The following is a 14,225-nucleotide window of genomic DNA, read 5'->3' as shown; positions in this document are numbered from 1 at the left end:
CACTGAATAGATGCTGTGCGCACAGCATCTATTTAGAGATCACTCGCTGCTTTGCGGAGCAGAGCAGCGGGTGATCAAAGCCTCCTCCATCTGCCCCCCCCCCCCCCCCGCCCTCGGGACACTGCGACCCGCGGGAGGGACAGCGGGACAGTGTCCGAATAGCTGGACTGCCCCGCTGAAATCGGGTCAGTTGGGAGGTATGCAAATGTCGTAGTGCTTTTTTATTATTATATTAAATTGGCTGTCATCAAATGAGAGCTTATAACCAAACAAGTACGCAGGAGGGGGGCAGCCGTTGTGCCTAGGGGCGCCATCACCCTTAAATCCGCCTCCGAACGATGGCTGTCCTATGCTATTGTGATCTAAGGATGGTGCTATCAGATGCGATAAACAAGAAAAAGTCCTTTATTAATAATGTAATGTTAACATTTTTTTATTGTTTTACTTTTTCATTACCATTTTTTAGTTCTTAGGAAAGAGTTTTACGTAATGAATTATTGCTACTGTGAGTATTATCAGAATGCGCAGAGTCACTGAATTGCCCTGCCCATTTTATTTATTTATGTTGGTAAATAGTATTATAGGAAATAGTAATATTTTCTTTTTAGTGTATTAAGTGCTGGTATTGAATATACTATTTATGCATGATACATTTTTTTCATTTATTTAGGTGTTATTTCCGTTTTAACTCTTTTAATGTCTGTTGAATCCCGGTGTGCTTCTGTACTATAGAAACAATGTTTGTACACTCTGATTTTATTATATATCACAGCTGAAGAGCTAGCATATTGTCTTTTGTTATCCCTTTTAGATATATATTTAGGGCCCTGGAGAGGCTTAACTGTATTATTTTTCATATACAATGTGACATGATATTACTGAAGCTGATTCTAAAAGGAATTCATTGTATGTGTATAGTTTTGGTCTCCGCAGCAGGCTTTTACTGCCCAGCTCCGCCACAGTATATTTTCTTCTACATCTATAGATTCCTAAGTGCTATCATAATAATCCCAAATGGCTTTTGATACATCTTCTGATTGGTGTTACACTGAGATAGGTTTGTAGTAACGATGGAGCAGGAATTAACCTCAGAGTGACGTAAACTCTCTTCACACTCAGCTGACTCTGATCCCATTTTTTTTCTTTACATAAGATTATTTTAACCCCTTCATAGTTGGCCAGAACAGTTTGTAACAATATTTGCTTCATCATAACCAACTGTCCTTGATTATTATGGGTTTTTTTTTTGCCTCTGAATTGACATTAATACTGTATAATGGCCCTCATTCCGAGTTGATCGCTCGCTAGCTGCTTTTAGCAGCAGTACAAACGCTAGGCCGCCGCCCTCTGGGAGTGTATCTTAGCTTAGCAGAAGTGCGACCGAAAGGTTAGCAGAACTGCTCGAAAAAATTTTCATGCAGTTTCTGAGCAGCTCCAGACCTACTCCTTCCTTGCGATCACCTCAGTCAGTTTAGTTCCTGCTTTGACGTCACAAACACGCCCTGAGTTCGGCCAGCCACTCCCCCATTTCCCCAGGCACGCCTGCGTTTTTACATGTCACGCCTGCGTTTTTTAGCACACTCCCTGAAAACGGCCAGTTACCACCCAGAAACACCCACTTCCTGTCAATCACTCACCGATCAGCAGAGCGACAGAAAAGCGTCGCTCGACCTTGTGTAAAACTGCATAGTTTTGTGTGAAAGTACTTCGCGCTTGCGTACTGCGGCCAGTACGCATGCGCAGAAATGCCGCTTTTTCACCTAATCGCCGCGCTGTGACCGAAAGCAGCTAGCGATCAACTCGGAATGAGGGCTTATGTCACTTGTTCTACTGGAGATCCCGGTGGTCGGGATTCCAGCGCTAGGCAGGTGACCCTATTCAGAATACCAGTGTCGGCATTCCGAGTAGTGTGTCGGGATCCCGGCGTCGGTATTTCAACTGCCGGTATCCCGATTCCCCCTCCCCCCCCCCCCCTTCCACGGATCCTGTTCTACTGTGTGTGCTGAATGCGAATTTCAAAAGAAGATTGTTATGTACAATAATGGCTCCATCATCAGAGTGCATTGACAGAATCTGCCCATGCTGTTTTCTAAACATCTGCTGTATGCAAGTACTGCAAGGACCAGAAATAATTGGCTCTGGCGCTGTCTACAAAAGCCTGGGGGTACAGTAAACTTACTAAAGATCGATACCACCTATCAACATCAATGTTTTATTTCAGAGACTAAATCACACATTTAAAAACAGGGGATTTTTTTCACACTTTAAAAAAAAAAAAGCAATGTCAAAAATCGTCTGTTATTAAATGTGAGTTCCACAAGAGAATTCTGATAATTGGCCAATAAAAATCATTTCTTATATGTAACGATAAGAGTTCATAGATTGCAAGCACATTTTACTAGAAACGATAAATAAGCCTTTTAGTATATTAGCAATAGCTGTAGACAGAAACACTGAAAATGTTTTTATCTGTCATTTCTAGTTGGTCTTATCCAGAGGTTCCTGATCTTTCAGCTGTACATCCCACTTGGACAGGACTTCTCTGCTGAGCTCCTGTAAGTAACGAAATCAGCTTTGTTCATTCTGCACAGAAGACACTTCATCAATTGAATTAGCACAAGTAACTAGATTAATTGCATCTGGCAGATTTGCCATTGCAAACAGCGACTTATCAAGTTGACATGTAGTAATTAAGCTAATTTAATTGTTATTTCCGAAGCATCGGTATCTTCTGAGATTTTCTAGGCGACAACATGGTCATTACATCTGTTTAAATGAACCAAAAAAAACAAATCAAATATACAGCATTTCTGATCAGGCCAATTTACAGAGCATATAAAGGATTTGTAGTTGTAAAGCAATATAGGAAATCATGATCAAGTTGTGGGATTTGTAGTGATACAGCAATATAGGAAATCATAATTAAGTTTGTAGAAACAATTGGGCAAGCCCTTTAATTTTCCACCAGCATTTTGTAATCTGTTTTTTTTTTTTAAATATTTTTATTTTGTGTGCGCTATCTGTACTTATGCTGGGGTGTGGAGTCAGTGTATTAGGACACTGGTACTTACCTGTTTAATAAATTCATTGATCATTTTTTTATTTCTGGCAGAAGAAATGCATTTTTGTCTATGCAGTTGCTCTGTGTTAGACGCTGGAACCACAGATTTCTGTGATCTTTGGGGATGGAAAGCACAGCCAATGGGGGAAAATGTGAAAGGACAGCTATTGTGTTAAATCTTCCACACTGGGGGCGTGACTACGTGGGATATGGAGTAGTTGCTCTGTGCGGACGCTCTCCACCGTCTATATCCTGGTGGACATATATACCCCCCCCCCCCCGAGCTCAAACTCACACGTAATGTGGGGGAAGGTACCTGGACCCCTGGGAGTTCGTTGATGACGACTGTGATGCTGTATTTCCCCAGTTTTTTACCCTCATCTCTTGCCTCCGGGAAATTCAAGATGGCGTTGTGACTTCCTGAAGCCCGTCACTGAGCGTAGCTGCAGCCTCGCTGTGGTGCAGCATCCCTGCTGCTGACTCTACGGGAAGCCGATCGTGGACGCACCCTGGGGTGTGGTATCACGCAGAAGTGCGGCGCCGGACATTGCTGCTGTGTGGGTCGGTGAGTCTGTCCCTCCTTGATGGAGGTGCGTGCCGGAAGCGTGCGGAGACTTGGGGGACTCGGCCTTATTGTGTCACTTACAGGGCACTAGCAGGAAGAAGCGGGCGGCTATCTTGCCAGTTGATCTATAATTAGCCCTGAGCTAACTCTGCCTCTGAGACTGCGCTGCCTTGCGGCAATGAGTGTCGCCGCTGTGTGGGTCGGTGTGCTTACCCCCCCCTTGCTGGCTGTGTGCACCGGAGCCAGTAGAAGCCTGGGAGGCTCAGCTCCGCTGGAATGCCCAATACGTATAAGCAGGGAGTGGCGCAAGGAGGTGAATCCTGACCTGTGTTTCATTACTGTGATGACAGTTATCTATCTGAAGTGATTATCATTACCCTACTGCTGTGTACTGGCTGTTTTGCCTGATATCTTTTGTATCACCATCTTTGATAATGGTGCGCAACCGCCACAAATCCGCTGCAGCCCGCCTTGCACCGTTTACTCATACTCCGGGGAGAAATGCTGCAACGCCGGCCTCTGCCAACCAGTCCACTTCTACGGCTGAAGCTACAGATGATGTTTTACAAAAAGTGCTGGAGGCGCTAGCGGCCAGTGAGTCGCATCTCTCCGACATAATTGGTCAGGTTCAAGCAGACTTAACCTTAATACATCACAATATCCAGAAAGTCAGGGAGCGGGTTGGTGAGGTTGAGACCCGCACTTCAACCTTAGAGGATAAAATCTCACCAATGACTTCCCGTATCGTCTCCATGGATGGTCAGTTGACTGATTTTAAAGGCAAGATGCTTGATATGGAAGGGAGACTTCGGAGAAACAATATTCGTTTTGTGGGGTTGCCGGAGAAGGAGGAAGGTAAAGACCCGGAGAAATTTCTTGAGACCTGGCTGACGAAATCCTTTGGCGCTGATTCGTTTACGCCCTTTTTCACTGTTGAACGGGCTCACAGGATTCCTTTCAGACCTCACCCTCCTGGTGCACCACCGTGCACCCTTTTTGCTAAATTTCTCCATTACCGTGACCGTTTCCTTGCTATGGAATGGCTCCAAAATCTCTACATTTACAGACTTTGCACTGGAGGGGCAAAAGCACCGTGCACAATTTATTCCAATAAAGAGGCGACTCAGGGAACTTAATCTACAATATGCAATGTTTTTTTCCCTCTAGGCTCAGGGTAGTGGCTGACAGAGAGACAAAATTCTTTGCCACACCTTGAGAAGCTGCCATGTGGCTGGACCGTTAGGCCCCGGCTAGATGGGCTCTTGCGGCTGATACTTGATGATTGCTCCTTACTCTGCTTTGTTTATTTTTGGTGACTCAAATGTTGATGTCCTGTGTTATTCAGGTTAATTGATGTGGCTAAACCCACTGGTTACTTCCTCCAATTAATATTGTCCTGGAAGGCTCGGGGTGGTGTCCTCTCACTGTCCTTGTTTGATGGTGGGTGACCTACACCTTGTCTTTTGGTCATAATATTCATTGCCTCTTCATGTTAGGTTTCTTTTGATTTGTTTGGGAAATGTTTTTGGGAATAGCTATGCCACAGTTTAGTCAGGTATACGGGGTGGGGGGTTGGGGTGGATGGGATGTTCGTGTGATGTTATTTTCTTTGTTTTTTTTTTGTTTTTTTTCTTTCTTTTTTGCTACTTATGGTGTGATTTCTTTGAAAGTTTTTGGAGTCAGCGTGGATAATATGTATGGGATGCCCAAGATTGATCTTCTATACTATGATATGTCGACCTATGGCCTCTTACCACCTACAGATTTTGTCCTGGAATGTCCGGGGGTTAAACGACAGTTAAAAGATCCCTTGTACTCAGGCACTTTAAGCAATATAATGCGGACATAGTATGCCTGTTGGAGACTCACCTAGTTGGAGCAAAGGTTATATCTCTTAAGAAGCCATGGGTGGGATGGACGTATCATTCCACTCATACCACACACTCTCGGGGTGTGTCGATTCTGGTGCGAAGATCAGTCCCATTTATCCTTGATCAGGTTTGAATAGACCAGTGGGGCAGGTACGTTTTTTTAAAATGCCAGGTATATTCCATGTCTTTACTCTTATTTGCCATCTATATCACACCTCCTTTTTCTTCAGATGTTCTTAAAAAAGCAGCTGATTTTATGGCTCTTTACCCTAATGTCCCTATTGTATGTCTTGGCGACTTTAACTATGTTATTAATCCTGTTCTGGATAGAATTAGAATGTCCTTTCCCGCTTTTACCACAATTCGCAGTACTTTTGCATTGTTGTTGGAGAGCTTGGGACTGATAGATGTCTGGAGAACTCATTCCCCAGACACTTGTCAATACTCATGCTTCTCCACTACGTACTCAACCTTCTCAAGAATAGATCTACCCTTAACTACTAAATGTTTGTTACCCAAGGTTGTAAATGTTCAATATGTCACCAGGGTTATCTCAGATCACTCGCCATTAATATTATGCTTGGATGTGGGGGATAGCAGAGGTCAATTATTTTGGAAATTTAACCCCTTTTGGCTAACACAACTGGGCACTGGAGCAGAGTTGGAGGGGATGTGGCGAGACTTCCTGGAATGAAATGTGGGCTCAGCGTCCACTCCTATACTGTGGGACGTTTTTAAGGCGTATTTGCGTGGCACATTGATTAAAGCAGTGGCGACCTTAAAATCTGACTATAAACGCCAGGAGCAGGCTCTGGAAACAACTTGTAGGACGTTGGAACTTAAGTACCTTACTGATAGTCTTCCTACTACTAGGGAGAGGTGGTTGCATGCCCAGACTGAATGGCGCGCTTGTCTGACGGATAAGGCTAAATATCATCTGCTGTACACTCAACACTCATATTGTGCAACGTGAGACAGACTGGGCAGTTTTATGGCGAAATTAGCAGGTACTGACAGGGCCTCCAATACAGTGACTGCTAACCGCACTGTTGATAATATGATCCATACCAAGACTCCTGACATTGTGGAGGACTTTGTGGCATATTATAGGACGTTATACAGCTTTAAAATAGTGTACAATACCCCGGAGATCCTGAAATACTTGGACGGTATCTCCTTGCCTGTATTCTCCCCTGACGCAATTTCCTTTTTAGATTCTCCCTTGACACTTTTGGAACTGGAAACTGCGGTTAAATCGTTCCCTGGTGGGAAAACCCCGGGGTTGGATGGGATCCCATTGGAACTCTATAAAAAACATTTTCATTTCTACGGCCCCAAGCTACTTACACTATTTAATAATTTATTTGAATTGGGAAAACTACCAGCTTCCATGGTGTAGGCTCTGATTATTGTTCTTCTAAAACCAGATAAGGACCCAGAGAAAGTAGACTCTTACCGTCCGATCTCCCTGTTAACGACTGACGTGAAGATTCTCGATAAAATATTGGTTACTAGGCTGAGCTCGATGATCTTGCAGGTGATACATGAGGATCAGACAGGGTTCATGCCGGGCTGGTCTACCTTGCCTAACTTACATTGATTGTATACTCATTTACAGTCCCCTCGTGAGGACTCCTGCTCCTCAATTATTGTTTCTCTTGATGCTGCAAAAGCGTTTGACTCGTTGGAGTGGGAGTTCTTGTGGGGGGCACTGGATAGGTTCTGCATTGGACACAATTTTATAAAATGGGTCAAGTTACTTTACTTTGCACCCATGGCTAGAGTCTCGGTGAATGGTCATATCTCCTCGAGTTTTTCCCTAAAAAGGAGTACAGGGATGTCCTATATCTCCGATTCTTTTTGCGCTCACTATGGAGCCACTGGCTGAAGTTATTAGATCCTCCCCGCGGGTGGCGGGCCTCCGGCTGGGGGGCAGAACTGACAAAATTGCTCTCTGTGCTGATGATATTCTTTTTTATATATCTGACTACCCCAATACTATGCACCATGTTTTGGATATTATTAACACCTTTGGGGGATTCTCCGGTTTGACCATAAACTGGGACAAATCTTGTTTCCTTCCTTTTAGGGGTCCTTGTCCTGCTGACCCATCTGGGGGCCTGCCGCTTCGTTGGGTTGATTTATTTAAATATCTGGGTATATGGATCACTAATTAATCTTCACAATTCACTGCCTTGAATTTACATCCACAAATGGACTATTTACGCTCACATATTAGAGTGTGGGGGAAATTACCGCTTACCATTACAGGTAGGATTAATCTTATCAAAATGGTTGCATTACCCAAATAACTCTATATTTTACAACACTCCCCTATTTATCAGAAAATATTTGATAAAATCGATAGTCTTTTATCTTCAATAATCTTGGCTAATCGTAGAGCTAGAATTAAATTGGATACTCTCACAAGATCTCGGGATTCGGGCTAAATTTAAGCTGTACTACATGGCAGCCCAATTGTCACATTTGATTTCCTGGGTCACTGACACTGATGGGGGCACTTTGATATCCCAACTACTTCTTCATAATCAGATGGGCCTCACTTGCGCATCGGTTTGTTTATGTTCCACGGGTTGAAGGGGGTGGTACTATGGATCCGTGGACTGATTGACTATTAATACTGATGGGTCACAGTACAAATAGGATTAATATATATGTAAAACAACCTTATAAAAACAACATAGCTAAAGTGCAAATGCAAAATTCAATGTGCAAGGACCACTTCCGGTAATAACATAGAATGTTTGTGGAACGCATTGATTTGTTTGCGTTCCACAAGGGGGAAAGGACAGTCCCTTAATATGATGCAGATTCAAGGACTATTAATGATTTTCCTCCTCATGGATACAAGAATATTCAGAACATTTTGTGAGGCATAATGCATAATGTGATAAGCACTTAAAAATATTCTATATTAATACATTTATAAAATCTTATAAAATACAGATGCAAAATGTAAACAAGACACTCTTCATTAATAGAATATTACATCTTTCTTTATAGAAAGTGTTTATGGATGAGCATTAAGGATACCATAACCGGGTGCAATCTAGCATTAAGTTAAAGGAACCATTTTAGTTCAAATTTAACCCTTTTGGAGCTAATGAACCAATATCGTAAATCCATTTAATTTCAGTCTGTGTAAGGATTTCTTCTATGTTCCTATTCCACCAATGGTTTTGGACTGCCTTAATACCTATCACTTTATTCAGAGCCCTACAGTTATTGTTAGGAATACCTTTTGAAGTGATTAGAAACTGAATGATTTTCAAAACCCCTGCCTAAATTGGAGGAGATCTCTAAAGGGCCCTACACACTGGCCGATTTTCGGAAAGATATGAACGATCTCGTTCATAAATGAACAAGAACTCGTTCATATCTTTCAGTGTGGAGACTCCAGCGATGAACGATGCGCATCCCCGCGCTCGTTCATCGCTGGTCTCCCGTCGGCTGTGCATGCAGGCCAATATGGACGACCTCGTCCATATTTGCCTGCACTTCAATGCAGCCGCGTGACGGGGGGAGTGAAGAAACTTCACTCCCCCCGTCACTGCCCCCCCGCCGCCGGGTCGCTCGTCGGCCGTATCCGCCGTCGGGCAGCTCGGCGGCGGGTCGGCCAGTGAGTAGGGCCCTTAATATGTAAAAATGAAAATTTGTCCTTCAGTCTGTATTTCTATAAAGATCCACAGTTTACAAGCGAAGATCGTGAAATTTTACATACGAGCGTATTAAAACACGCGGGGACAACTAAAACAATTTGAAATCCCTAGCACCCCTAGGGGGCAGACAGCAGCACAGAGTATATCAGCAGACAGCATAACTCCGGAATTCCTGGAGCAATGTACTCAAAAATTGGTACACATATGCCTTACAATCTAGAAACAAACACTGTGAGGGAAAGACACCACTAGCACCCCTAGGGGTGAGGCAGCAGCACTGAGTTTTTCAGCAGACAGCATAATTCTGGAATGCCTGCAGCAATTAACAACAAACTTGGTACACATATGACTTTCACTGTGGAAACAAACACTATGGGGGTCAAACACCCCTAGTACCCCTAGGGGTGGGACATCAGCATAGAGTATGTCAGCAGACAGCATAATTGTGGAAGGCCTGGAGCAATTTACGCAAAGCTTGGTTCACATGTGACTTACAAGCTGGAAACAAACACTGTGGGGGGGAAGACACTCCTAGGGGTGGGACTGCAGCACAGAATATGTCAGCAGACAGCAAAACTGTGGAAGGCCTGGAGCAATTTACACCAAACTTGATACACATCTAACTTACAATCTGGGAACAAACTCTGTGGGGGTTAGACACCCCTAGCACCCCTAGGAGTGGGACAGCAGCACAGATTATTTCAGGAGGCAACATAACTCCCGAATGCCCTGACCAATTCACAACAAACTTGGTACACATGTGACTTACAAGCTGGGAACAAACACCCTTAGCACTCCTAGGGGTGAGGCATCAGCACAGAGTTTTTCAGCAGACAGCATAACTCCGGAATGCCTGGAGCAATTTACACCAAACTTGCTACACATATGACTTACACTCTGGGAACAAACACTCTGGGGGTAACACACCACTAGCACCCCTAGGGGTTGGCCAGCAGCACAGACTATATCAGGACATGTATGATATGTCAGTGATGACAGGGCTCCATGTGACGAGGGGAATGCAGATAGCACAAACCCACACACTGGCAGTTATATAGTGGAAGTAGCATGGTCCCCCAGCAGCACAGAGTATATCAGGAGATGCATAATGTGCTGCGCTATATAAGAAACTGTAAAAAAAATTATAATTTCACAGGGGCACTGACATGATGTGAGGAGGGGAATGGAGGCAGCAGGAAGCCACAGACTGAGAGTTGTATAGTGGAAAGAGCTGGGTCCCTTGGGGGACCAAAAAGGGGTCCGGCCACTACACAAAGTGAAGAAAGATATGCCTATATACTAGATCTCCAACCAAGGTAAATTAACGAACAACTATCATTGTAATTTACCATCCTCATCCCGTAGCGAAGCACGGGTATTCAGCAATCTACAATGTTATTTATACTGTGTGTTTAATATTTAAATTTATTTTTGGAAACAGACATTCTTAAAATCCCGGGCAACGCTGGGTACTCCAGCTAGTATTTAATAAAAGGAGTGTGGCTAAGGCTAACAGGATAATTAGGGATTGTAGTCATCCTTGTTACTCAATTTTTTTTCTCTCTTGCCCTCTGGGAAGCGTTATAGGTGTCTTGGTTGCCATACTAGCAGGATGAGAAACAGTTTTTTTACCTTCCCTAATTGTTGGTTTGAATTCTCATTTGTCTATTGAAGCATAAGTGTACTGTACTGTAATTTCACTTCTGCATTTTCTAATGTTTTTAGTGACAATAATCTATCTTACCTTACAGATGTGTCCTTTTACATCTTTGCTCCGTGCACTACAATTACGTTACACAATACATGAGTGCCATGTGTCTCGGTAACGCTAAGAGTCTTTTTTGTGTTTTTGTCTGCGAAAATGCACAAGCATCTTCTGCTGATTAAAATTATATGCAGTATGCCTATATTCAAACAGGAAGTGATTCACCTCGGCATGACATCATCACCCATGATGCACAGCATCCATTTACATCCCCCCTTTCAAACTGGAAGGATGCAGAACATAAATGAAACAAATGCAACAATGTGACAATGTTAGGCGTGAACAAAAGAAAAGACATTATACAATAAAGTCTTGGAACTTTGGGTTGGGTTTGGACACACGCCCCGATTTGGTAATGGTACACTGGGAACCTATCGGCTTGTCCGCTATGACACCAGAGGGCTCTATTACTTCAGAAGTGGTCTCTGAGGAAGGACTGTCCATGCAATGCGAATCATCACTGACATTGGTTGCAGCTGTGGTAGAAACTGATGAGTCAGGCTGTGTAGAGCTTTCTTCAGGTACACTTAACAGATGGCGGCAGTTGCGTTCATAGAGAGCATTATCAGACTGTACCACATAGCTATTTGGACGACCTGCAGGATGCTGAACCACTGCCATTCTGTCAAATCCGTGCTCGGTTTGCATGCGGACAGGCTGGCCTGGAGACAGTGGTGGCAGGCGGTATGCTGATCTGTCATAAGAAGCTTTGGCAGCCATTCTGCGCTTGCTGATGTTCTCCCGTATCTGTGACACTACTATGGGTTGCAGGAGCTCCTTTGCCATTGGGATGCCTGTGTGGGTGCACCGTGCTAATAGGCACTGTGCAGGGGATGGAAGTCCATCTCGGGGCGTGTTTCTCAAGTTTAACAGTGCCCAGTATATGTCCGATCCATCTCGTGCACACTTCTCCATTTGGTGCTTTGCAGAGCGGACTGCACGCTCTGCCAATCCATTTGACTGTGGGTAGTGTGGACTACTAGTGATGTGCTGGAAGTCCCAAGTATTTGCAAAGTCCTTGAAATCTCTACTCTTGAATTGCATGGCATTATCAGTGATCAGCTGCTGTGGGGTGCCATGTGCTGCAAAGTGTCTCTTCAGCTTTGCAATGACCATTTGACTTGTGGTGCTGGGCAAGTAGTTTATCTCGAACCACCCTGAATAGGTGTCAACTAGTACCAGGTACTCCTTCCCCCTCCATTCAAATAGATCAGCCACAATAATGAATCACGGAGGAACAGGAATGTCATGGAGCAGCATGGGCTCCCGTGGCAGGTGTGGACGCAAGGCATTGCAGGGTGCACAAAAAAGAGACAGCACGGTCAATGTCACCGTACATAGAGGGCCGGAACGTGTTTTCACAGGCCCTACGCTTGGTATCCTCCAGGCCGGGATGGCCCTGGTGCATCTGCTGGGTGTAGAACGTCTGAAGAGCAGCTGGAATCATGAAGCGATGACCCCACAGGATGACACCATCAGACACGGTGAGCTCATCTCTCATACAGTAGAAGGAGCAAAGGCAGTGCGGCAGCTCCTTGGAAGAAGATGGCCAACTGTTGAGAATTACAGCAAAGAGACGCTGGCATAGATCATCCGCAAGTGTAGCAGTACGCAGCTCTTCCAGCCGCTTGGTAGGGAGCACCTCCACAGCCATGACCTCAAAGTCATCCTCAGCAGCGTTCATGTCAGTAGTCGAAAGGAAGGCTCGAGACAGCATCAGCAACATACATTTCTTTGCCTCACTTGTATATGACATCCAGGTTGTACCACTGCAGCTTGAGCATCATGCCCTGAATACAGGAAGAAGCAGAGTGGATGAGCTTCTTCAGTATGGTGATGAGAGGCTGATGGTCGGTTTCCACCGTGACAGGACGGCCATAGATGAAGTCATGGAAACGGTTGCAGGCGAACACCAGTGCAAACAGTTCTTTCTCAATTTGTGCATACCTGGTTTCAGTGTCAGTGAGAGCCCTGGAAGCAAAAGCCACCGGTCTGCGGTGTTGGAGGCACACAGCCCCTAGACCACTCTGTGAAGCATCGGCAGAGAGGACTACTGGATCATGCACGTTGAAGTATTAAAGGACCGGTGGATTTGTCAGCATGGTCTTCAGTCGATCAACAGCAACCGTGTGTGCATCCAGCCAGCACCAATCTGAGTCCTGGTGGAGTAGCTGCCGCAAAGGTGCCGTGGTTTCACTGTATTGCAGAACAAATTTAGACAGGTAGTTGGTCATCCCCAGGAAGCGCTGCAGTGCCTGTTGGTCAGCTGGAAGCGGCATTTGCTGGATGGTAGTGATTTTATTCAGATCCGGTTTGACGTCTTGACTAGTGAGCACGTAACCCACGTACGCCACTTCTTTAACTCTAAACTTGCATTTGTCTGGGTTGAGCTTGAGGGTCAAAGCACGGGCCCGTTAAAGTACCTGGTGCAGTCGCTGGTCGTATTCTTCCTTGGTGCGGCCCCACACCAGGATGTCATCGACAATGATTTCACAGGGATAGCCTGCAAACAGTTGCTCCATGCAACGCTGGAAGACCTCACTGCCTGTAGTGATTCCATAGGGCATGCGACGGAAGACATACCGCCCTATCGCGGTCATGAAAGCGGTGAGCAGGGATGAAGTTCTGTCCAAAGGGATTTGCCAGAATCCGCACTTTGCATCCAGGGTACTGAAAACTGTGGCATCTAGTATGTCCGCAATCACTTGCTCGATGGTGCGGAGAGGGTGATATGGACACAGCAGTGCTTTGTTCAAGTGTACTGGATCAATACAAAGTTGTACAGTCCCATCCTTTTTTGATGTGGCCACCATGGCGGACACTCACTGTGTTGCTTTCTCCATGGGGGCAATGACACCCAATTGAGTCATTCTGTGGATCTCTTTAATGATTTTGTCTTACATTGCGATAGGAACCCTCCGGGGGGCACAGACAGTAGATACAATGGAGTCATCCAGCCATATATGGTATACAACAGGAAACTTGCCAAGTGAACTGCAATCAAATAGACCCTGAAAGTCTTTTATCTCTGGGACGGTCATCTGTATTGCGTGTACCTCAGGTCCCAATTTGAGAAGGCCTAGCTTCATACTGTCAGGGAGGCCTAGCAATGATTTAACCTTTTGATCCACAATGTGGAATAGCAAATCAGCACGGGGAAACTTTAGCTTTGTGGTACCCAGTGTGGTGATGATCTGGCCACCATAAGCTATCAAGTTGATCTTGTCTCGTGGGTTTATTTGTGCAGTTGGATCTATTTCACGTAGTTGTTTGTAGGATATGA

The 14,225-nt window shown here is 44.8% G+C and overlaps 1 protein-coding gene across 5 annotated transcripts in view; it reads left to right on the top strand.

Moving 5' to 3' along the window:
- CFAP20DC (CFAP20 domain containing) overlaps positions 1 to 14,225 on the top strand; it is an 852,126-nt gene that overhangs the window by 218,128 nt on the left and 619,773 nt on the right. For all 5 annotated transcript variants that reach the window (XR_010186965.1, XM_063940898.1, XM_063940895.1 and 2 more), the window contains one exon: positions 2,483 to 2,555. Coding sequence is in view for 4 of the 5 variants with exons in the window: in XM_063940898.1 (XP_063796968.1) it covers positions 2,483 to 2,555 (73 nt within the window). In the remaining variant the exon portion in view is untranslated. The remainder of the gene's footprint in view (positions 1 to 2,482; positions 2,556 to 14,225) is intronic.

The sequence above is a fragment of the Pseudophryne corroboree genome, chromosome 9 (genome assembly GCF_028390025.1).
Source record: "Pseudophryne corroboree isolate aPseCor3 chromosome 9, aPseCor3.hap2, whole genome shotgun sequence".
Taxonomy (NCBI): domain Eukaryota; kingdom Metazoa; phylum Chordata; class Amphibia; order Anura; family Myobatrachidae; genus Pseudophryne; species Pseudophryne corroboree.
This window is presented reverse-complemented; position numbering and strand designations above follow the sequence as displayed.